Source organism: Chenopodium quinoa, unplaced genomic scaffold (assembly GCF_001683475.1).
Source record: "Chenopodium quinoa cultivar QQ74 unplaced genomic scaffold, ASM168347v1, whole genome shotgun sequence".
NCBI lineage: Eukaryota > Viridiplantae > Streptophyta > Magnoliopsida > Caryophyllales > Amaranthaceae > Chenopodium > Chenopodium quinoa.
The window spans coordinates 298,371-323,552 of NW_018743066.1; the positions used below are offsets into that span (position 1 = coordinate 298,371).

At 36.3% G+C, this 25,182-nt stretch overlaps 1 protein-coding gene across 2 annotated transcripts; it reads right to left on the minus strand.

The window, feature by feature from the left end:
- Positions 1-1,559: 1,559 nt before the first annotated feature.
- On the minus strand, positions 1,560-23,360 carry LOC110731205 (sister chromatid cohesion protein PDS5 homolog A-A-like). 2 transcript variants are annotated; one of them, XM_021911045.1, is made up of 33 exons: positions 23,028-23,360; positions 19,888-20,091; positions 19,628-19,809; positions 19,298-19,424; positions 18,976-19,191; positions 18,502-18,718; positions 18,277-18,422; positions 18,059-18,198; positions 15,086-15,235; positions 14,926-14,974; positions 14,639-14,830; positions 12,474-12,656; positions 11,019-11,173; positions 10,815-10,941; positions 10,556-10,705; positions 10,395-10,454; positions 10,122-10,258; positions 9,895-10,012; positions 9,617-9,751; positions 9,070-9,269; positions 8,193-8,352; positions 7,594-7,740; positions 7,244-7,324; positions 6,578-7,156; positions 6,389-6,490; positions 5,678-5,757; positions 4,482-4,533; positions 4,173-4,259; positions 4,026-4,060; positions 3,618-3,677; positions 3,381-3,541; positions 2,439-2,737; positions 1,560-2,354 (listed from the first exon to the last, which is right to left on the minus strand). In XM_021911045.1, the coding sequence occupies exons 1-33, from the start codon at positions 23,121-23,123 to the stop codon at positions 2,313-2,315; spliced, it is 4,869 nt and encodes a 1,622-aa protein (XP_021766737.1). In that variant the 5' UTR covers positions 23,124-23,360; the 3' UTR covers positions 1,560-2,312. The 2 variants fall into 2 exon arrangements, with proteins under 2 accessions (XP_021766737.1, XP_021766736.1); XM_021911044.1 differs by having other exon boundaries at positions 2,439-2,806; positions 23,028-23,359.
- Positions 23,361-25,182: the final 1,822 nt, after the last annotated feature.

A 25,182-nucleotide genomic window follows, 5' to 3' on the forward strand; every position in this document is an offset into this window, starting at 1 on the left:
GTGTTACAGGTTTCCTTGGGCGTTGGCCCCGCCCCTATATAAGTGTGGTGTCCCTCGGGCATGGGGTCCTCCCTAAGGCGTAAAGCCTATTAGTTGGGCGTGGGGTCGGTTGGTTGGGCGTGGGGTTGGTTTGTTGGCGTGGGGTTGGTCCTAGGGCGTGGGGTTGGTTCGTTTAGGGTTTCTCCTTGGGCGTGGGGTTCTTCCTTGGGCATGGGGTTTCAATATGGGAGTGGGGTTTCTTCCTTGGGAGTAGGTTTCTTCCTTGGTCGTGGGGTCCCTCTTTAAGCGTGGGTTTTGAGCTTAGGCGTGGGGTTTCAGAATGGGCGTAGGGTTGATACATTAGGCGTCGGGTATCAAGATGGGCGTGAGGTTATTCCTTGGGCGTGGGGTTTGAGTTTAGGCGTGGGGTCCCTCTTAGGCGTGGGGTTCTTCCTTGGGCGTGGGGTCCTCTCTTTAGGCTTGGGGTTTGAGTAACGGCGTGGGGTTTCTTCCTAGGGCGTGGGGTATGAGATTAGGCGTGGGGTTAGAATTTGGGCGTGGGGTTTGACCTTGGGCGTGGAGTTTCTTCATTGGGCGTGGGGTTTCTTTTTAGGGCGTGGGGTTCTTCATTGGGCGTGGGGTTGATACAGTTGGCGTGGGGTTTGAGTTTTGGGCGTAGGGTTGATACAGTAGGCGTAGGGTTTCTCCTAAGGCGTGGGGTTTCATGATAGGCGTGGGATTCTTCCTTGGGCATGGGGTTTGAGCTTCGGCGTGGGGTTTCTTCCTATGGCGTGGGGTGAGTTTCGGCGTAGGGTTTGAGTTTTGGGCGTAGGGTTGATACATTAGGCGTGGGGTTTGTCCTAAGGCGTGGAGTTTCATGATGGGTGTGGGGTTTCTTCTAGGGCTTAGGGTTTCATCTTGGGCGTGGGGTTTGACCTTGGGCGTGGAGTTTCTTCATTAGGCGTGGGGTTTCTTTCTAGGGCGTGGAGTTTCTTCATTAGGCGTGGGGTTTCTTTCTAGGGCGTGGGGTTCTTCATTGGGCGTGGGGTTGATACAGTAGGCGTGGGGTTTGAGTTTTGGGTCTAGTGTTGATACAGTAGGCGTGGGATTTAATGATGGGCGTGGGTTTCTTCCTAAGGCGTGGGGTTTCATGATGGGCGTGGATTTCTTCCTTGGACGTGGGGTTTGAGCTTCGGCGTGGGGTTTCTCCTAGGCCGTGGGGTTTCTTCCTTGGGCGTAGGCAAGGGTCGTGTGGCGCATGTGTCGCCTAATTGAAAAGCCAGTGGTGCGAAACTACCGTGCGCTGGATTATGACTGAAGGCCTCTAAGTCAAAATCCGGGCCAGAAGCGACGCATTCGCCCACCGCCCGATGTCCTACAATTTTACAGTGTACACCCTCGGTGAATTTGTCAAAAAAGATGAGTTGTAAAAGTTCAATTCCAAAATATGTCAACAAAGGGGATCCGAAATTGAGTAAAGGTAATCATGTAAAGCTAATTACCCTTAAGGCATGAAACTATGAATTCAACAAGTCAGTGTTTCAAGTATAATGTGGTTAATGCGGAAAACACTTCTCTAGTACAATAATCCACAATAATCATTTCATTAAGCTAAACCATTTTGCATACCCATCTACATAATGTTACTCTACAATCTACACTACATTAGTAAATCAAACTAGGGCCAAGAACATCCCCGACTTCAGTAACAAACGAGAAAAACTCATTATAGAGCAGTCCCCTAAAAATGACAATTTTTATAGTGATACCACCTGTAAAATTCTATGCAACATCTTCTGAACAAGAAATTACACTAAGAACAAATCAAGTGATTCAAGTCTGCATAAGGTTTAGGCTTGGAATGGCAGTTAGGCAGGAGAAGCAGTGGTGTTCGTCTCTGCAAAAGCAGAACAATACTTATACAATATAGTTTATGTACAAGTAAGGATAAATGCCCTGACACTGATAGGAATGCACATAAACATATCCCATGCTACATTACAGACTGATCAAGCAGCCTACGACTGTACACGTGAACCACAAATTTTCCCTACAATCAATAGTCACACAGCACAACAATGCAAACCAGCCATATTCACCTTGCTATCCAGGAAGCAGAGCATCAGATAAATACTTGACAAAAGGTGTTTGGACGCCACTTGACATTTACCACAGTTGCCAGTAAGACACATGCTAATGTAAAAGCTGGAAAGAGATTTCCCCTCCCATCTGATTTGAAGACACCAGTACCTAAAACAGACAACATCAGCATATTGCATGGTGAACTCCATCCAATTCTCCGTGAAGGTTTGCACAGCTGATACTGGTTACTACTAACTCAGTTGCGGCTTGGCTACCCGCCGCTTCCATGTACTCTAAATCATAATAAGTAAATTAGAAAATAGAGGCAGGACACAAAATTTTGTAAAGTTTAAAATATGAGTAGTAGAACTACGTACAAGAGGCTTGTCATCAGCATCGTCTGTATCATCAGCATCTGAAGCGTCAGTTTTATTTGGCAAGGGATTACTCTCAGCCCCTTCTATTTGTTTCTTTTCATCAGAATCTTCTTGTGAGCTCCCACTTAGTTTCTCCATTTGTTCCTCCTCTTCATGTGATAGTGCCATTTCAGAAGTGTGAGAATCCTGCTGACTAGTCTCCCCAGCGTTTTTCTGTCCACTTGTTGGACAAAGATTTGTTTCTTCACCAGAGTCATTTGTGTCCTGAGCAGCCACTCTGTCCTCTTCCATTCCTGCATCTTTTGAAATTTCTTCCAAATCACAAGCCTGGCTCTTAAGCACGTCATCCAATTCCTCCCCAGCATCACCTAGAGAAAAGGGGGTGGAAGGGGAAGGGGAGGTGAATGGAATTCGTGGTCAAAATCAAATAGACTAAGATATTACTAAACTCAGCCATGTTTTAAAACACAAAAGGAAGGGGTGGTACAGCCCATTAATCAGATTTAGGTATACAAAATTCAAACATGAATTTTGCACAGAAATAAAACTGGCAGGTTGTACCATGTCTCCAATGTAGAATTTAAAAGTTATAAAAAAAAAATTTGAAGAGAGAAAGTTATAAATTAATTAAGCTGCAGTAAGATGTATCTTACACCAAGCATGTAGTTAAGATCAATTAAGAAGACTTGAGATGGAATAGTTGCAATAAATGTTATCACGAACCAGATTGAGACAGAGGTGACTTGTGATTTAAGAATAAAGATGTAACAATTTTCATTGTGCTTCAGAAATCATGCTTATGATTGGTACCCTCAGAGCCTCAAGAGGGGATTTTCTTAAATAAATTGTGTAATATCACTGTGTTTATTATAGTTTATTGTCCATCACTTTTGCTATAGATGAAGAAGATAAAACGGGCAAAGTCAAAGGTTAGTGCATTACCAGACCGTCCATCACTTCCTGATGAAACAGTTGGCTCGGCATTTGAAATATCAGATCTGTTCTCTACATCATCCGAGGCGCTAGCAATCTTTCCTTCTAGACCATCTCTCTGGTCATTTGTTGAAGTTTTCTTCTGAGATCTTTTTCCCTTAACACTAGGTCTGCAATTTGTAGGATGATTAAAAGGCTAGACAGCAAGTCCAGAGTATGTTGCAATAAGCAGGCTACGATTCTCACCTCTTGTCAGATATCCTCGATCTTGATTTATCTGATTTCTTACTTTTGTTCTTGGGTGACCTATCACAAACAACACCTAGTTAATTATAACATAGACCCTTTTACACTTCCTCCGTCCTGATTCAATTAACTAGATTGATAGAAACCCAAAAATTTCACTTATTTTATAAGTCAATGTCAATGTTGTTTTTACAATCCATTTCCATTTCTCTCCATCAAATCAGCCTGTTTTCTCTCTCTACCCTAAAACACCCTCTTGTATTTTCTTCCTCTCGCCTTCACTTCCAATCCTTTTGTGAGCTTAAGTTTGGGAGGAAATAATAAAGAAGAAAAACCGGGTCAAACCCATGACACAAAGCCTTCTAGACTCGGACAATAATCTGGATTGCAACATTAATAAATACTTACATCATCTTAGCAGGACTCTTTGTAATATTTGCCTTCTGCAAGTGAAAGAAGATTAAGGAAAAGTTTTAACTCAAGGCAAGGAGAGAATTTATAGGACTGGACAATTACAGTAGGAAAGAGAGTGAGTGTCATCACAATGAAGCATACCTTCTTAGGCCTGTGGTTGCCCTCAACGAGTTCCCAGCGTTCCTTATCTAGACGGAGCACTTCCACATCCCCGTCACTATATAACACCTTCACCATGACATAAATATACCAATACCCACAATGAGAGAAGCATTGTCAATAGATTGTACATAACATAAAATTCTATAAAACTCCGGATGAATGAAGAATTTCAAGGTGAAAAGATGAAGAAAAGTCAACAAAAGACATAACAGAGAACCCCCTCCCCCTCTCTCCCCGCCAACCCATACACACACAAAGATGAGAGAGAAAGGCACAGCAACAGCTTACCACATGTTTCTTTTTTTCAGGATCATAAGATTTTACCACACCTTCATAAAACCTGTTCAAAAGAGAACATACTGACTTTCAGCCAATTATCCACAGGGGTACCTCAAAAGTCAAAACAAATCCATAATCTTGCCAACATTATGTCATCTATGCATCAAAATCTTGCCAACATCACATCATCTATGCATCAAAGTAACCTTAATTACTTCCTCTATTTTTTTAGTTGCATCACTTTTGTAATTGTGTACTCCTAGGCAATTTTTGTAGTAAAGAGAGAGAGAGAATAAAGAGGCCCATGTGATAGGAGAGACAGAGAAAATTTATCAACTAAAAAGAAAAGTGATGCATCTAAATTGAACCTTCCGTGTATAGAAAGTGGAACATCTAATGAAAACAGAGGTAGTATTACACTACCTCCGATTTTTTTTAGTTGACACCTTTCTATTATCACGCTTGCCAACGCATGTTTTTAACGCTCAATATCTCTAATTATCAACATTGTAAAATTATAAAAAGTGGATATTAACAAATTATATATCGAGACAATTCAAACAAGATCCCATATAACTATATTTTATCGTATCTATAAATCACAAAAGCGAGTTAAAGTGTAGTGTGTAAATAGTGTAAAAGTCAAACGGTCTCAACTAAAAGAAACGGACGTAGTTATTCAAATCAATTTTTAAGTTTTCTATACCAACTAAATGGTCCACCTGTCCAAGGTGACCTTCTCAAAGAACAAAAGAAACTACAAGGAAACTTTGCAATGATAAAGGTTTCATCAAATTCAGTAAAATGACCAGATTAACATAATGCATTTTTGTATCTTAATTCCTAAGCCAGACCGTTAGTTGGGATTTCTCCATGTATAATGCCAATGAACTGCCACTGTTAGACACAGACTAATTTCAACAATCAAATGATAATATTTTGATGAGCCAAATCTGCCTTAATTGTAAGGAAAATAAATTCATTCCTTGTCCTCAGACAAGAGTCAACTATGGTTGTATACAGCTTTGACCTCATCAATAACTTGACAACGTGTTAATTGCTGACCAACAAGGCAGGGTCCATATGCAAAGCTTCCTTTTCCAGTATGCAGTGCGCTTGCAAGCAATTTTAGTACATAGAATTCTCTAAAGAGTTATAGTTCCTAAAGTTTTTACCATTATCTGTAATTTCAACTAGACACTTACCTTTTATCCATTGGCCACCAAACTTTTATTCTGCAATCAACCAAATCTGTGGTGGGACCATCACCTTCATTTGAAGTGCACTGATGAAGATTTAAAAATAAAAATTAAAACAAGTTAGATTATGGAAATTTTCATGCTTAGGACATCAAATTGGTGGGAAGAAAAATGCTAAATCACTAGTGAAAGCCAAATTTTAGTCGTAAAAGATAGAGAATATCATGTTTCTACTCGAAAGGCAAAAGAATGGAATTTAAGAGCATGAACAGGAAATGCCCATAAAATAACCTCTTGGAGAGAAAGTAGTTCCATATTAAATTTTTAAAAGCAGAAATAAGCTTTTGAACCAAGTTCAACCCAAAAGAGAATGAGGAAGTCCCAATTTATCAAGTGGAAACATCGTAAATAAATCAACAATTTTGTCTAGTTAGCATGGCAATTTTTTTAGAAGAGTAAATAAATCAACAACTGTAGGCCCATATTTAACAAAAGGTTGTTGAATAATTTACATTTTTGCAATATGATAAACATAGCTTGAACCGAGCTCAATTTCTCTGACGAGCTACAAGCTCAAGCCAAGCCTAAAGCCTAAAGAGGCATGATCTCGGCTCATCAACACCCCTAGGCAAAACGAATGACACCAAGGAATATATATCATAGAGATCAACAGGAAGATACATGGGGAGAAAGAAGGGTCATATAGGAAAAAGTAACCTTTGCTAAGCCAAACACACTTCTGCTCTTTCTTTTCTGGCCAGATCCAGCAGAAGACTTAATGACATTATCACTCATTTCATTCTCTACCACCTTAGGCCTCTGCACAGATAAATAACATGTATGAACACTGGCATTTACATAATAAAGGAATTTAGTGTATTTAAGTTAAATATGATAGCAGGTCACCTTCTGATCAGAAATATCAGATTCTTCAACTTTATGACCCTCTATGTCTTTACCCTGTTTGGTGCTCATGCTGCTGCGTTTCCTTTTAATGCTTCGTTTCCTTTTGACAGGTGATGCCATCAAATCTGACTCTCCCGGGTCTCCTTCTTGGATGGAGAAAGAGCCTTTTGAGCTAGCTTTTGCAGAAGGCTTAACAGCACTTCTAAAAGAAAAAAACTTGGAACGACTCCTTGATGATAACGATCTTTGGCGCTTGGGTGCAAGAGTGGTTTTAGTCTCGATTCCCTTCCTTTTCTTACTCGGATTTTCATCATCACTTTCTGGTTTGCAAATCAAAAGATTGTCGTGGCCATTGCTTGCTTCTATCTTACTTGAGGCCGTCAGGTTATCCAAATTGATTTCCCTCACCACATTCAAAACATCATTTTTCATTTCAGTAGGTGAAGAGTGGCCTTTTACCATAGCCTTTGCCTTATTTTTCTGGGATTTGATTTTTTTAATCAGTTTCCCCAAAGGGATCTCGTTTCCTTCTGTTTCATCGTCTTCCAGAACCTCATCCTGTGGAATCTCTATATGGACCTAAAATAAGCAAATTAAGAGGACAAGTGATTAAATACAGAGGTAGAACATAGCATTTGGAACAAATATAGCTTCATAGATACATACAGTTCCATTGACTTCAAGTGTAAGTGATTCAAAGTGGGCCAGCACAGATTCATCAGCCAACCATGTGTATACATCAGCAGCCTATTTAGAAAGCAGTCAGTTTTGGTAATCAAGTAACAAGAATTGAGTACAGAGTTAGCATCCAAACCACTAAAACATTGAAGTCAAACTTCAGTAACATATGAATTTGAAAAAATGTACATAAGGACATAATGACAGCAAACTGGGAAGTTAAAATCTTTGCCTAGCAAAAAAAAGTATCCCAAGTTCCTGTTTAAGCTAAACATCTGATGAAAGCCTTGTCATGATGAATAAAAGTAGCAACAGTCCATAATTTTCAAAATTATTACCTTGGCATTAGCTTCATCTTTGGTATCACTTAGTTTATACAGCATTGACGGTAAAGAAAACAATTCATCACCACCTTGAAATTCCCCTGAATTTTTAGATAAGCGTTTGATGACCAACAACCCAATTTCAGAAATTGCATGTGAATTCTGCAATTCAAAAAGTAAATGAAAAGCCTCAGGTTTCATTACATTTAGGGTTAAATCAATGATCTGTTCATGTCAAACAGACTAACAACATATATTGACAATAAAAATGATAATTGTTGTTATTGCTAATTTATGCAGAAAAATATTATCGCCTTCCTTCATTTGCTTTTACTTTTCCCCATTTGATTTCAGATACATGAGTAACAAGACAACAGGCAGGTGGTCAGGAAACATACACTACATCTCTCATCACAATTAAGTTCTCCTTGCTGTTTACAATGTCCAAAGGTTTGTCCCACATTTAGGAAAAATGCCAACTATTTTTTTGGACATTTTAAGAGCTCGTGTTCATAAAAATTTAAGAATTAACTACATATTTGCACATGATTTTCACTGGGGCTTGGAAAGAGTAACAGAAAAGCAATAAATCTAAGGGGCATTTTCCTTTCTACCTTTGACTTCAAGTGATCAACCACGTCCACTGATTTCTTGATACATTGCAAAATAGAAATGACAGCAGGAAAAACATCCTTTCCTTTATCAGCGCTATTAGCTTCAGGAACAATCTCTTCATCACCATGTAAAACCATTGACAGAAACAAATAGAGAACCCTAGTAAAAGAAACAAAATAATTGGGCTTAGCATACATGTTAAAATAAAGGGACAATTTAATGACCTGCAGAAAGGAGAACAAAAGGCTCTACGTGTATCAAAAGCCACGAAAAGTATTTGACAAATAAATAAACACCAAGTATAATCCTCATTAATTGTAGACAGAGGATTTCAAGTACAGTAAATTGGAGCACAGTATTCTTGGAAGAAGTTGGCAGTAAACTTTTATGAAGAAATGCAATGATCGCCTCATAGCATACAACTTAAAAATCAAATTTACAGTGGGCACATTCAAGAGAAACCAAGTCAACAAATACAGACTAGGCTGGAAGCACAATTTATGAAGAATTTTAAGAAAACGCAGATAGCAATTACAACTCATGAGCCACTGATGAATGCACTTAATCTTCTCTTAACTACTGCTAGTTACAAGTGAGGTGAACGAAGGACCTTGCTTTTCAAGCCCTAGAAGAGGTAGAACAAGCCAAACCCAAATAGCCAAAAGCCTGAGAAGAAAAGCCCCACAAAAGATAGGAAAAAAGCTCTACAAAGATTCAAAGTACTATATCAGGATAACTTAATGCAATTAGCCCAAAAGTTACAAAGAATGAACCTGGAATAAGGCCTTAAACTGAAAAGGCTTTCTGTATAATCATATTGTACATTTGAGCTACTTTCTCAATATTTGTAATAATAAAAAAATATTATAGGTTTACCGATATATAGGTTCCAATGCTTTGAGATCCATGGATTTGTCAAAACTAGGGCACGTCGGATGATGGGCAAGCGCGTGGACCAGGTAAGGAAGTATATATTCTGGGTAAAGCCCTAGAGAGTTTGTATCAGATTGCATAGAAAGTTGTCGGGCTTTGACCTGACGACACATCTGTATAACTTCACCAAGATTACGTTTGTCCTGCAAGTCAGGAAGCACCAAATTAAAGCTAAGTTGTGATTATGATTCAGACAAGCTAAGTAGCAATGACAATACGTACATTTAAAATAAAAAAAATAAAAAATAAAAACACACACAATTACAAGTTAGGCCATGTTTCATCAACTGAATTTTACTGAATTTAAAATTTTCGTATAGAAACTAATTTTTAGTGATTATTAAAACTGACTTTTGATGATTAAAACTGACTTTAATCAGCAATGCTGTGTTAGTTTTATTAAGTTACCTGTTTTCACTATTTAAAAAAAATGTTTGTTGCTGGATAACATTTTAAAAGGTAAAGATAACAAGGCCTTAGTGACTAATACCTCTTCCATTTCAGAATTCTTGGACGCGAAAATATCCAATAGAAAAGCACAAGCATATTTTGGATCCAAGATACGATCCTTTATGTACTGATGAACTTTGCTGAGAAACAGTTTCCGAGCTTGACGGAAATATATCTGTGTAATAATAACGCAAAAGATGACAACAGAATTGATTAGCTAAAGCCAATGGCCAGCCTACTTATAAAATCTTATATATTGATCAGAAATTTATTTTATTTTTTTATATATAAAGATCTACATTTATCAAAAGCGCCAACCTCAACTGTCCTTAAGGCTAGATGAAAGACGTCGGCTGGTATGTTATTTTCCCAAGATCTTGAAAGACGAAGAATGGCTTTAGCAGAAGCAAGCTTCAAGTGAGCCCTATCCACAGAACTGCAATAAAGCACCAATAAATATATAGTTCCAAAGGTATTAAGTTTGCAACACAATGTTTGTATAAACAACAATACAGACAATCTAAAATTTCAAAGTTCCACCATACCTTGATTCTAACTCTTCAGCAAAATCTCCAAAAGACAGCATATTCCTGAGAATCTCTATGAGTCTATCAATTCCACCTCTAAGATGAGCATCTTTGACGGGTAGGTAGCTCTTAACCAATGTTTTAATACCAAATATCTGCCCAGAAAGATGAAAATTTAACAAATAAATGAAAAAAAAAATATATCCACATAAAAAGAAAAAAAATCGGTCAGGAACACATGGAACTCGCACATTAAAGAGACAAGACTAAAGATTTTCTACTGTAACCAACCTTTAGTAGACAAAGTTCACTCTGATCACGCCAACGTGCTTTTGGTTTGTTCTGTCCTTTCTGGAAGCATGCAGAAGCATTTATGAATAAATAAAATATACTGTACTCCCAGCAGACCAAGAACAAGGCTATAAAAGTCCAAAAGATGACAATGAACTTACATTACTGCATTGCAAAATTTTGCTCTTGATGAATTCTACAATTTCACTTTCTCTAGTTTCAAAAACTGCCATAGCAGTCTGTGCTATACAACCCAGTGACTGTAGTACACTAGGCAAATGTGGTTTCTCATCTAACATATCAACCAGCCTCTGCACAACGAATGAGAGAGATTAGCTATCCAGCACTGTGATCCCAATGTCAAGTGCAAAGAGAGACAAATACATTAGTCATGATATAAGGTAAACAACAAATTAATACCTTGTAAAGAACAGAGAGTGACCGGAGTCCATCGTCCTTTGTTATCACAGCTAGAGCATGTACAGCATACTTGGCCTGCCTTCGTGTCCCTTCTAAACATAGCTTTTCAAGTATGAGATCCACAGAGCTGCAGATAAGCAGCAAACTTTTACAAAAAGATTCACCAACACATCAGGTAATCACAAAACAAGGCGAGAATCAAACCTAGATGAGGAAGTTAGCTGTTCCCATATGGTTCCACCAGCCCTCGCTAAGACATGCAGAATGCCTTCTTTAACTATTTCATTTTCATCTTTAAGGAGATTCAATAAATCCCCTTCACTGCCAATGAACAACAACGAGCTATAGCTTGCCAGGATCTGGAAAAAAGCAGAACAAGGTAAATATAGCACACCCAATACAGCTTTTTAGAGAAGAAGGAACCTCAAGCATGACAAAGATGGACAAAAGAAGCAGACACACCAACAAATATATATATATATACATATATATATATATATATATATATGATAGGCAATAATTATGATGTGCAACTAAAGGGTATTATTTGTAAGACATAAAATATTCCTTTGTTGCACATAATAATTAACGGAGGTAGTGTTTATAATAAAAATAATTATTTTTTGTAGTTTACTTCCTCCACATACAACAAGTGAAACATAGCAGATAGCACTGTAGCTCAAACAGTTACGAATCCCGTGTCATGAGGAAAGAGATTGGAGAACGAAAATAAAGCACAGTTTCTAATGGCACTAGCACAGACAATGGTGAGTTTAAAGCCAAAAAAATATACCTTACCATTACATAGAGCATTCGAAAAATCCAATGTTGAGGGATTTTATGTGTTCCTTAGTCCACACAAAAATTACTATCATATACAACAAGCAGATACTTGGAGAACCAAGGTAACATATGGACATTCAGTTATCAAGATTAATTATAAGCAAATATTACCCTCTTCAAGCCCACACCCTCAAGCAGCCACCAAATCTTAATAGGATTTTATTTGTATAGCAATATATCATTACAGCCATAAGGGTACAAGGTCTAACATCACAACCCTCCAGTCTCATATAAGGGCAAGAAAGAATCAAACTAGCTATAAACATTAATTACCCTCCTCACTGGCCTCTGAGTATGGAAAGGTTCTGCATCACAAAAGACAATGGTTATAATTCTTTCAGTACATCAGTTCTATTTAGCCTCAGACTCAGAATGTAAACATGTCATGACGCATCTTTCTCACTGCTTGAGTATCTACAAGAGATAAGACAATCATAGTTTCCTTCTTGAGTCATTTCTATTTATTTATACGCATAGAAATAATCTGTTCAACACCACATTTTAAGACGCATGTGCTCCCTGGTTTGCACAGAGGTTTAAGTGATAGGTTGTAGTTGGCTTATCTGTTATATAATAATAGAATAGTAGATTTTTTCACAAAAAAAAAAAAAAAAAAAATAGAATAGTAGATGCGCTAGAAGATAGTGGACATAAATTATGGCTATTAAATAGGGATAGAGGGAAAATCAAACAAAGCACTACCTGACAAACCAGTCACATCGTAAGGAACAAAATGCAAATCAGAAAATTTCAAACTTCATCCACAGTTGCACACAGTAGAGAAACCTATAAAGGCCCAGAATAAGGAGAACTTACCACCAGCATGTTGACACATGACAAACAATTCTCTGTGCTCCCCGAAGATTTATGAATTGCAAGTTCCAACAGGAATTCTTTGACATGCTCCTTGCTAAAAAGCAAATATGAGCACTTTACTGAAAGCACATTCAAGAAATCAAACAGTCGATGTTTTTCACCAAGAATCTTGATCAGATCATCCTGCAGGATAATAGCGCTTAAAAATGAATAAGCTCGTTATCAAATTATAACCAGAATGCATTTAATGGAACTTCCCCTTATGGCAGAATAAAAAGAGTTTGATATATGCAACTTTTACCCCTATGAGAAAGTGACAGCAAAGAGGCTATATCCAACTTGATTGTTATACACTTCCTCAGCTCTTTAATTGCAACGCGGGGAGATGCATGGTTTTTACGGAGAAATAAAGATAGAGAAACATAAAAACCAGAACCCATGTAATAAGGAGAGAGATGGAGAGAATTATTAACCAAATAAAACTCCCTAAAATGGAATACATTGTGACTAAAAAAGAACTACTGTAAGTATGCACTTTGCAAAAGTGAGACCACTAGAAAGCTAAAGTACTTGGCTGGAAAATTATTTCCTTTACCACAGGCACAGATTATAAAAAAAATTCCACGCTTTGAAAAATCCAAACCTTTGTGGCTTTGCACGAATATAAACAATGTTGTCACCTCAAAGATTAAAAGCTTTTATTTTGGGAGGCAAAATGGATTCACAGAGAACAAAAGGCAGATGAAATCTATGCAAAAAAAACTGGAGGCTTTGCAGCAAAGATGATATCAAAAAACTAAACTAAATTTTTCCGAATCTTCCCCCAATGGAGAAAAAGCTACACAGGCTCAGAGTCACACAGTTTCAATCGCAACACAAATCCCGCTATGTGAATTACTGTACATCAACACATACTGACATACAGCTGAAGAAGATCTAAACCATAGTGTGCAACAGCTTGCAGAAAATAGAATTCACTTAGTAAAACATAACAATAAAGTACATGATATAAGAATACAACTTATAGATACACTCATACACCAACATAACTTCAGTTTCCCAAAAAAATTATACTTCCTCCGTTCTTTTATTATTGCACCATAAGGGTTTGACACAAATTTTTTAGTAGTGGAAAAAAGGATGAGAGAGAAAGGTAGAAATACCAAGTTGCCCATGTGATTGTATACACAAAATACAAAGTAAGGGTTGAAAAGCAAGGGTATATTAGGTATTTATAGTGTGAACACAAAAATTTCTTTTCCTAAAATGGATATGGTGCAATAAATGTGAAACTTCCTTAAAAGGCAAGTGGTGCAATATTAAAAAAACGGAGGAAGTACAAAAATTCTGAAAGCCAACAAACTTAAGCACAAAACATTACAGATCAAGCAGATCAACAAAGAACAAAATAAACGGCAGTTAATTGAGAGGAAACCTAAAGCACAATGAAGGAATACATTAAAAGGTGACAGACTCAAGCTTACTAAACAAGTAAGATTGACCAGCGCAGTCCCAACTATAGTTGGAGACGGCCTTCTTTAAAACATAAGAGAGAAAGTGGAGTCCAGCATTAATTTGTTGGTTTTAAAAGAACATAAAATTGAAAGTATTTTATGATGCTTCCCAGTATGAATAGCATATAAATCACCATATGCTCTCGTGGAAACTATGATATAAGTGGTACAGCCATTGCATAGAGGATAGAGCTACTCTGCTTATAAATATCATATAAGTTACTTATACGAATCCTGCCATAATCCCAAGCATGTCTAAGTAAAGAGAGATCAAGTAGAAAGACTAAAGACAGCAGGATCAACCAGAAAGACTAATGACAGCAGGATCAACCACAAAGACTAAATACGACAAAAACCTCATGATCATAAATACAGAATATACAAGCCATCAAAGGCACTGTTAACACACACAAACAATTAAGCAAAGCAGAAAGCATGCCAGATAGGCTGAACTTCAGCATCCAGCGACAAGGCCTACAACCTGATTCTTAAAGTGCTTACTCATCACATTACCAGCTAATGTTGAATGATGTCTAAGGAATCCCAATGGTCAGAGATCATGATTCATGCATTATGATTAAATAGATTCCAGAGAAAGAAAAAGGTTTTAATCTCATAGATTAAATTTCGAAAAACATTCTCACGGCTCACCTGACTGGTACGCGCTTCATGGAAGCTAGTGTTTGGATCAAGAAAGCTAGATAATATTTTCCAAACGTTAGTGTCTTTAAGCTGATCAAGAGTCAAAAATCCTTCCTCGGCCTTCGAAGGATCCACAAAAAACCTCGACATTACCCGGAACAAAAGGATAACCCTTTTTTGATAATCAGTCACATCAGCATCCTGCATTTAAGCAAAGACTAAGAAACAGATTACCCTAACAAAATTTTGAGCCATAAGATGAGTATAAACTTCAATATTTGCTTATAATTACAAACCTTGTATGTCTGCTTAAGAGACAGATACTTCTGCATTTCTTGTTGTAACCTACATTAAAAAGTAATGAGTCAAAATTAAACACAACCCAAACGCTTTGTACCGAAAAACCTATAGAGCACACAAACCTAGATGGTAAGCAACATGCAATAAAATGCCTACCTTTGCTTCTGTTCCAATATCTTTTCTAAAGCCTTGACCTCAACTTTGTCTAGTCCTGCAAATATCTGTATCCAATTTCCAACTATATCTTTGACAGAAAACTCAGCTGGAAATAGTGGTCCACATAGAATAGACTCAATTGCATCTGATCTGCAAGCAGATTAAACCAGCTGAGCACATAATAAAATTATACTACGAAGATGATTAAAGGACAAAGATTGCAAGAATTTTTAAGCATGCAGTAGGATTTATTATAGGGAAATTTTTCTCCTTTATCAGCACTACGAAACCTGGCGATATACAAATAAAGTGAAAGGCTTTCTATTGCCACACAGGTGACTTCAAAGATATAAAGCAGCGGCAGTAGATGTTTTTTTGGTGGTTTGACAGGCTGGTGCTGGGGTCGAGTTAGCCGGAAAGGCGGAAAAAAGGAGAGTGAGGGACGGGTTAGCCGGAATCAGGAAGGGATGGTGGCCGAAATTGGGTAAGGGCCGGTAGCTGGGGCTGCCGGAATCTGGGTTTGGGGTATTTTAATTTTTAATTTTTTGTTTTTAATTTTTTGACCAATCATAGGCTAACACGTGTTTGGTAACTTGTAATAGCAAGTTAGATGACCGGCTAGGACTATTTAAAGCGAAAGAGGTATAAAGGTTGGATTATTTAAAAATAATCAAAAGGTGGGATTATTTTGGGCGGATGAGGCAAAGGTCGGATTACTCCGGGCAATTTTTCCTATAATTTAAAGATATTGTACCAGTTAGTGAAAAGGTAAAAGATAGTCCAAGGTAATATTTAAGCTAAGATACAGGAAGTAGAGTTCCATAAAAATCCTTGAATTTCCAAAGATTAACTTCATTCTATTGTTTATGAAACTATACAATACAATAATGATGTATTTAAACAAACAGGTTAATTTTAACATTAGGGCTTGAAGCCTGTATACAAGTTAACCAAATAATCCTAGAAGCTAAGAATTGTAATCCAAAACCCATGTATAATGCACAAGCTGTACAAAGAGCATGGCACCCCAAGGCCAAGTGAGGGTAAACATTGCCATTTACATTATAGTCACTCATGCAAAAAGAATATCTATAGAATCACATGTTTTGAAAGTAATGTATGAATTTCAATAATAAGTTTTTTCCCCACTTACAGTATTAGAGATCACGAGTAGAGTCATATACGATTTGTGACTTCAATTTTTTAAATGGCATGAATTATGCTACAATTTAATCAGGCATCGAAAGTGTGTGCTTTGACTGTGGCTTAATAAAATTGACGTGCCTAGACCAATAAATGGAACCACTTCTTGCGCTTCAGCATGAAGGTGGTCTATTTTGTATAGGCTGTTAAATAGGAAATTATCCAAGCCAAAAAATCATGGAAGGAAAGATGGAATATAAGTTTGATAATCGATATCCACGATTTTGGGTCATTTTCAAGTGAGGTGATATTCTGTCTGAAGGAGTTAATGATGCAAGAAATGTGATTTATGGATTCCAAATAATGCAGTCAGAAGTGTTGGTCCTATTAGACAATACTAAAAAAGCTCAAGGCTCAAGTTTTGGTTAACAATTGGGTCTGTAGCTTGTACAAGGAGTAGGAAAGAAAGGAAAGGAGCCAATAGGTTTTAGGCATCAAACAATTAAGTGGGTGTCATTTGCAATTTATGTAGACTTGAACGAGGCATCCTTAACTTGTTTAATTCATTTGTTTCTATCTTTGATTTTTATGACTTCATGTCCTCTACATTTCTGATTTAACTTTTCATACATTGTTTAAAACTAAAGTTATGTGCTGCTCCTTCGCAAATGCACCACCCACAAACCCAACCACTCTCCCCATAGCAAACACACCCCACATATTCTGGACATGGCTGCAACAACACATCAAATGAACCCACAAACACAATTAGTCGCCGCCCACCATAGTTGCACCAACAATCGCCGGCAGACATCACAAATCAGCCGCTTCAAACGCCTACTAATCAGCCCTAAATTCACAAAATCATCAGACCAGCCACTCCTAGGGGAGAGTGATGGTTTTGGTGGGCTAAAAGTGAGTAAAGGAGGTGGTTTCGGTCGTGGGTCTGTTTGAGAAGATGGATGTGGTTTTTTTTTTTTCAATAATTTTTTTTTTATTAATTTTTCTTTTTTAAAAAAAAAAAATTAACCAACAACGTGGTAACACGTGTGCAAACAATTCCAAATCACAAATGGTAACTTGTTTAACCGGTTTTAAGTCACTCGGGGCCATTGGGAGCGGATTAGGTATAAAGGTCGGATTATTTAAAAATAATCAAAAGGTGGGATCTATTATGGGCGGATGAGGCAAAGTCGGATTATTCCGGACAATTTTTCCTAAATTATAATCCCTCATGCATAGCTTTATGTTTTTTATCGTGAGTGAGTAATACCAGCCTTGCATTGAATAGGTTACCCCTATCTTATTCACCTACTAATAGTATTTGTATGATTTTGCTTACATGGATCAGTGTAGAATCATCACTTCACTAGAATAACTCCCCCCGTCCCTATACGATCGCACCTTAAGCATTTTTTTAATTTATTAACTTTTGATTGAGTGGAGTTGATAAGGGAACACAGCCTATTTTAATTGTTAGTTTAATTTATAATTCAGTTGAAAATATGCAACAAATTGTGATCATCTTTGCTAACTATAACTAAGAGTGAACTAGTCATTGATCCCATTCTTGCTTGAAAATCGGACATGTATTTTCCATTATTGTTCTTTGCACTGTGCACTTGCTGTATAAAACTTGCTAACACTGTTTAAGATTGTAAGATCTATTATCTGCAGAAATCAAAGCTAAAATGACATCCCAATTATGAGAGGAAAAGTATTGATAAATTAACAATAGCTCCATAGATTAGTAATTGATGTTCCTAGCAACTGCAACATAATGCTAATTAAAGTATTAAACACAGCACTGTAGATTTAAATGTTGCTTACCGGAAATCTTTGTCATAGAAACACCTCAAAATCTTTCCAGGTATCCAGTCATATTCATTAGCACATCCTTCTTTGCACCTTAAGCAGTAATGCCTGTATATCTCAGCAAGTCGATCAAGGGTATATTTTTTCACAAGTAACTGCAAAACCAAAAGCTGAAATATTTAGTAAACAATGCATAATCATCAACGAGTAAACGCAGAGATGAGAAATATTACAGATTTGTCACGAAGGCGTTCGGCGACTAGTTGGACAGTTTCAACTGGAATGGAATTAAGATTAAAACAGGCAACATCGCACACCACAGCAACAACTTGCTTCCGCACATTTTCATCATAGTCCAAGAGCCGATCACACAAGGCAGCTGCATAATTTTAAAGTATAAATGAACGGAAAGTACCTTAATTGTAAGCATTTCATAAAATCATAGGGGCAGATGTTACCAAATATTTGAGGAGCCTCAGGTCTTAAGGGATTTGAAAGGAGACATCTTTTTACATAGTCAAGGGCAGACATCCGAACCTCGACTTCTCTATCTTTTAACCTCTTCAAGAACTCCACAAATACGGATTGAAAAGCCTCAGAGATAGCAGAATCTGGAAGAGCAAAAAGCTCACCCACCAGACCAACTGCTCTAAGACGTGCTTTAGACTGGTCATTCTGTATGTAGAGGATAAATATACTTAGACAATCATTTCACAGGGTAACAGCCTCACTGGCAACATTGAACAAAATACTGGAGCTTATAGTGTTGGTTTAAAAGGGGTTGCTACATTCAGAAAAGGTAACAAAAACATAAGACACTAACATAAACACAAAGGCAGTAACATCCAAAGTACATCAGACTCAATTGCTTGAGAAAGTGCAATGAATTACACAAAACATCAGTAAAAAAAACAAAAAAAAATCGCATTTACCAGTAGCTCTCCAGTCAGGTAAGGAACAACTCCCAGCAGAATTTGAGGTGAACAGCGGTATAAATTGTAAATAACTTCATGGTAATCAATTTCGCTATTCAAGGAATTTTCCCCTGTCATTGAAGATATGAGAAATTGCTTCACATAAGGTTCAAGTTTAGTAGCAAAATGTTCAATCACGTTCATGGCAAGTTTCCTCCCAGCATCTGTAAAATCCTGAACCACCAAAACATACCACCCACAGTAATTTGTTATAAAATACTACATAAGGAAAAGTGTGTTTTCTGCCTGCAGATTATAAATATAGAGAAAACATTCCCACCTTTTTATTTTGTCCCAGTGTAGAGAGCAAAATTAGCAGCAGATCTTCATGGATATCCTCACTTTCCTCTAGAAGAACATACAAAATTGTTTTCATCGATGACAGAACATTTTCTGGGTGCTCATCCCTGCACACAGAACCATATCAAATTACAGACACAATCTTTCCTTCCAAATCATTCTTGATGCTCAATAAGGTTTTTATGACAACATTTTAGTTTTGAGATAAATATAAAAAATAAATAAAACAAAGACCAGTAGAAGTTTACACCGCAAGTCAAATATGTCTAATAATAATATCTTTTCTGATTAATCACCAAACTAAACATACCTTGCAACACAAAGAAATGTCCTGAAAAGATCATTTACAAGATCATCGCATTCAAGGTCTAACATCACAACACATGATCTATATCTGGCAAGGGTCTCCAAAATGATAACCCTCCTTCCAAATGATGGTCCACTTGTCTCACTAAGACCGCTAAAAGTGCCAACTATTAAACCAAAAACATCCTACAGAATCAAAAGGAGCAGATAGATAGAGTTAGATCTAGCCAGGAAAAATAAACATTGAACTTTAATGTATCATACCTTCAGAATTTCATCACTATAAGGTGCTTCAGGTGCAGTAATACGAGTGATTTCACAAAGACAAGAGGCAACTAGGAGTTTAACATCCTTATCTTGGTGTTTTAGCAGCTCTGGTCTCACAATGGCCTTCAGGAAGGGTTGCATTGACTCCAATATCGGAGCTGGCGGAGATTGCTCCAAATCAGAGAGGATGGTAATGGCTTGCTGAGAAGAAAAAAACATATTGAATTAACAGGCATCAACAAAAACATAGCCCACAGGAAATGAAAAAGCATATAAGAACCAACAAACACAAGAAACAAACAACCATTACACATCTGAAGACATACAGTAATGCTATCAAGACAACATGTCAACAATATAAAGAGCTAAGTTTGATCCTATGTATAATCAGAGATTAGAAAGCAATTTCCGTTTACCAACAATAAAACAAGAGAAGATAGTAGAATTCTATCAAACTAAGAACACATAACACAAAAGGCAATTTGAGTCCAAATAAATTGCGGATAGATTTAATAAGTCGCCATCATCACAGCCTAAACAAATAGACAAACACCTCTGCTGTTTTATAAAGTTGGTAACACTTTCAAATGATAGTTAAAATAAGCAAACATGAATTTAATGCTTTGGCTATTGCTCCTACTGTCTGATTTTGCTTGCAAAAAGAGTGAAAAAGTAGACAGGAATAAGCGGATGAATGGGTATGGGACCCAAATTTAAAGAAAAAATAGACGGGAAAAATAGAGAGAAAACTCTTCCCGTAAAGGGCAAGGGACATTTTTGAAGTATCCAGTGAGGAACGAGTAATTTGGAACAAAGGGAGGATATTAAGCATATGATATATATATTTGGTTTATGTTTTGAGGCATTCTTAAGTGTATTTTGGCACAGCTCAAAACACAATATATCTCTTCAAACAGTTCTAACTTCTAAGTGACACGATTATCAGAAAAATCACAAGCATTCCGCAATTTAATGTCACATATCAGACCCTTCTATGTCAAACTCATAATTGACTACAAGATTGAAAGGCCTCAGCCTTCTATATTAAGGGATAGAAACTGGCAAGGGAAAATTACTCCAGCCAATCAAAATTAAAGTTGACGTGAAGTGCTTTTCGTGTAATATACGAAGTTCAATTCTACACATCTAAGGATGCTACATGAATCAAGTGGGCTCCTGTAAAGAAAACTAAGGGGCCGTTTGGATGGGGTATTCATCAAAGGGAAAGGGAATCAACTGCCCTTATTCCCTTTGATATTGTTTATTAGGTTTTTTTTCCTATTCCCTTTACCCTCCCGGTTCCCCCAAAGTCTTCCAAATTGATTCCCCACCCCCCTAGGTTTATCCATTCCCTTTCCTTAGCCACCACTACACCACCATACCCACACCAGCCACCACCCTCCTTCCTTACCCCCACCACCCTCCTTCCTTACCCCACCACCCAGCCGCCTTGCCACCCCTCCCTTCCACCCAACAGTTTCCCCCACCTCCACAAACCCCTAGAATCCTCTGTTTTTCTTAGTTGACTCACCTTGTATATCTAAACTATTCACATACTTCCTATGACCATCTTTTGTGACCTTTAAGTAAGGAAAAGTATAGTCATGGGGTATCTTATTAAATTCGTCTCGATCAACTTCTTATAATTCTTACTTAAGAATCAACAATATTAATGGTCTAAGTTCTTACATTGCAAAGCGTAAAAGTCACACTAGGACTAGAAACAAAAGAAGTAGTGGTGTACAATGCAGATTTACAAAGTTCACCTTTAAAATGCAAGAAACAGAATTTTAGTTCTTTCTGTGCAAAGTTTATTTAAGCTGGAAAATGCTAATGTCTCAATTATTAATGGGTACAGCAGCATACATTTAGAAGGGCGAGATGCATATGTGGATGTTATTATTGTTGTTTAAATATGATATGGATGTAACAGTACAGTTTAAATAAAAAAAAAACAATATAAACAAGCATCAATAGCTCTTCTACTATAAGCAATTTCATAATTTCATTTTTCCTAAAGTATATAGATATTAACTTTCAGACCAATGTTCAAAACCCAACTTGTACAAATCTATTCTGCTCATGGCAAAATATGGACTATGGAAAATGTCTTATCAATTACGTTTTGCAAAAAACCTCACAATCCACCAAGTTGACAGAGGTATTCCAAGTAGCCTTAGTATTATTAAAATATTAACTCGGGACTAACTTGATTGATTCAAGTTCACCCTAAGGGCGTGTTTGGTATGAAAATTTGTAATGTAGGAAACGTAAAGAAATAAGTGTTTCTGTTTCTATCAGTTTAGTATGAGGTACAAGTAACAAATACCGTTTACAAAGGGTAACAAAATCCCCCAAATTATTACCCTTATCCAACTAGTGGAAACAAAATGTGTTTCCCTCCTCAATTATAAACTCCTCAATTTGTTTCCATTTCATAAAGATACCAAACATATATCAATGGTAACGTGCATCATTACCCTTTCCCTTACTTATATAAATCCTTTCCATTCTGTTTACGGAATTTATACAAAACGCCCCCTAAATGGGAATTCACTGGCTGCTAGATCTAGTAGTATGCCCCTTACAGCCTTGCCAAAGCGCTATCTGATGAATTGCCCAGACTTCCAAAACAATATCAAATTGTTTCCAAAGTTTAAAAGCTAATAAGCACTAATATGGTAAGTGTTTACAGCTAAAGGCTAGAACTTTCCTGCTGTGACTACAGGACTACAGCATCACTTACATAATTCTAAGATTTCTTTCCTAAAACTTCACAAAAAATAGGCGCTTCGCTTTTCGTTCCCTACAAAATCCTATGGTTAAGAGTTTGAATACAACATTAATGAATGTAGTACAGAAATTGGCGTTAGTTTCGCTAGATTCCTTAATTTAGTAAAGCTGAATTCATGCATGCTCTCGGAATTGCAACACGGAAAATGAAATCGGCAAATTCATAAAATTAAAATAAAAAATAAAAAAAAAAACCCCCTCGAATCGATAAAAGAAAGACTGGAAACCTAAGATGAACTAGTAATGCAGGGTAAATATAACATTGAGCACAAAAACCCAGAAAACCCCAAAATTAAGAAAGCAAAATAGAAGAAAGGGAGCTGAAATCGAGGGAAGATAGAAACCTTGAAAAGCTTGAGCAGAGAATCTTTGGAAGAAGGAGGAGCTTCCAACTTGGATCCCAAGTCTTTGAGCTGCTGTTGCAGCAATTTATCACCCATTGAATCTCTCTCTCGAATTCTGGTTCTGGTTCTGGTTCCTCTTCCTCTTCTTCCTCTTCCTCAAACCTCAAGGGTTTGGTTTCGATTTCGAACAAATCTCTTTCTTTCTCTTTCTCTTTCTCTCTCCTATTTTGATTTTTTTAAATTGTGTGTGTAAAACGCAGGTTAAGGTTACAACTTACAAATTCAACAAACTCACTGCGCTTTGCTCTTGAGTCTTGACTTTGGTTTGTAATGCCGTCTTCTCTCTTTTTTCACCTTTTATCTCTCTCTTCCTTACTTCTTACCCACTTGCTTCCTCTCTCTTCCTTTTTTCCAACTTTGCCCCTTTCATCTCTTTTTTTCCAACTTTGCCCCTTTTATCTCTCTTTTTTTCCTTTTTCCAACTTTACCCCTTTTATTTTACTTCACATTATTTAACAAATTAATATATAAGTTAAAACTAGGTTAATTCCCGTTTCATGCACGGTAATTTTTAATAACCATTATTAAACTATCATTATTATAATTAGTTTTTATAAACATAAAAAACTAATAATATAATTGACAAATTTTGATCAAATTACTGAATTACAAAAGATATGTTAAATATAAAATGATGTAAAAAATAATCAAAATTATGTTAAGAATTTTTTGTTATAACTATATAAAAATTTATGTTAAAGATATGTCGAATTTTTTTATTTTTAGTAATTATATCGTATAATATTAGGGAATTATTTTTGTATAAATTTTATTTCTTTAATATAATTTCAAAAAAAAAAACACTAAGGACACAGCAGGAGATGACATGTGTCATTACTAGTTTGTCTTTTAGTATATATAGTTATTGATTGATGATTATTGATTGATTGGTGGGATTGAATTTTACATGTTCACTTCACCTTACAAAAGAATACTCCCTCATCCAATCGTCCTATAATATAGTTCTTGTTTTCTTATTTTGGATAACAAAAATATTGTTCCTGTTTCTATCTTTAGACAACATATAAAGACTATTATACCCCCACTTTTAAAACTTTATTCATTGTACTTCTTAATTTACCCTTGAATTTTGCACATGTCTTGTACGAGTACTTTTTTATTTTACTTTCTCTCTTTAACTTTTGTCTATGATGGCACTTTTCACTTCTATTAATGTACTTTATCCACTTTCTCCTCCTATATCTTAAACTAGGTTAGATCCCGTGCGATACACTGTTTATATAAAACCTATTTTTAATTTGTACATTTTAATAATAAATCACTATTATACATTAATATAAATAAGAATTACGTACATTTTGTAATTTAAAATCTTTTATTTTCATCAAAACTATGATATAGTATTTGTTCGACGTCGTCTAATTCATAGTTCAATATAGGAGATCGTTTATTAGTGTGTTATTAACAATTGTTTCAATTTCCTTCAATAAATTGATAGGTTTTAGTTGTAAGATAAAAGCTTTTGTTATTTAAATTTCACAAATGTTAAATAGGAAAACTCTACACACAAAAAAATGACATCATCATTGCATTTAGGCGGGAAAATTTTTATTAAGAGAATGACATGTGGGCAGTGATGATGTCCTCGTCTTCTATTTTAGTAATAGTTAATAAATACCATGAAAAACATAAATAGAAATTATATTATGGGATGGATGGAGTATTCAGTAAAAATAATTTCAAATTAGTAAAAGTAATTTCAGTTTCGCAAAAATAATTTCACTTCAGTAAAAATCAATATTTGAAATATAATAGAAAATCAATAAAAATTAATTTAAATTCAGCAAAAATAAGGTGAAGTGAACGGGTCCTAAATTAATTTTGCAGTTATAATGTGTGCACAACTTGCACGCATTGTGATAATTTCATTTTAAGAAAATGTTGCAAGTATTAAAAACGGGGATAGAGGTTTTATTAGTAAAATTATGAATATATTAAATGTGTTTGTATATTTAATGTCTTATTTTGTTCACTTTAGTTTCACTTATTTTGGAAAAGATAAGTACGAAAAAAAAAAGTTTGGATAAGGGCAATTTAGTTTTAAGAAAACAAATTCTACATGCTAAATTTAATT

What these genes read in the sequence shown, in the direction of transcription:
- LOC110731205 (XM_021911044.1), bottom strand. Translation starts at nt 23,123, where the DNA reads ATGGGTGATAAATTGCTGCAACAGCAGCTCAAAGACTTGGGATCCAAG. An exon ending in ATAGTGATGAAATTCTGAAG is followed by an intron (nt 19,810 to 19,887) that starts GTATGATACATT and finishes TTGATTCTGTAG; the next exon opens with GATGTTTTTGGTTTAATAGT. An exon ending in GCATTGGAACCTATATATCG is followed by an intron (nt 8,353 to 9,069) that starts GTAAACCTATAA and finishes TTCTTTTACTAG; the next exon opens with GGTTCTCTATTTGTTTCTGT.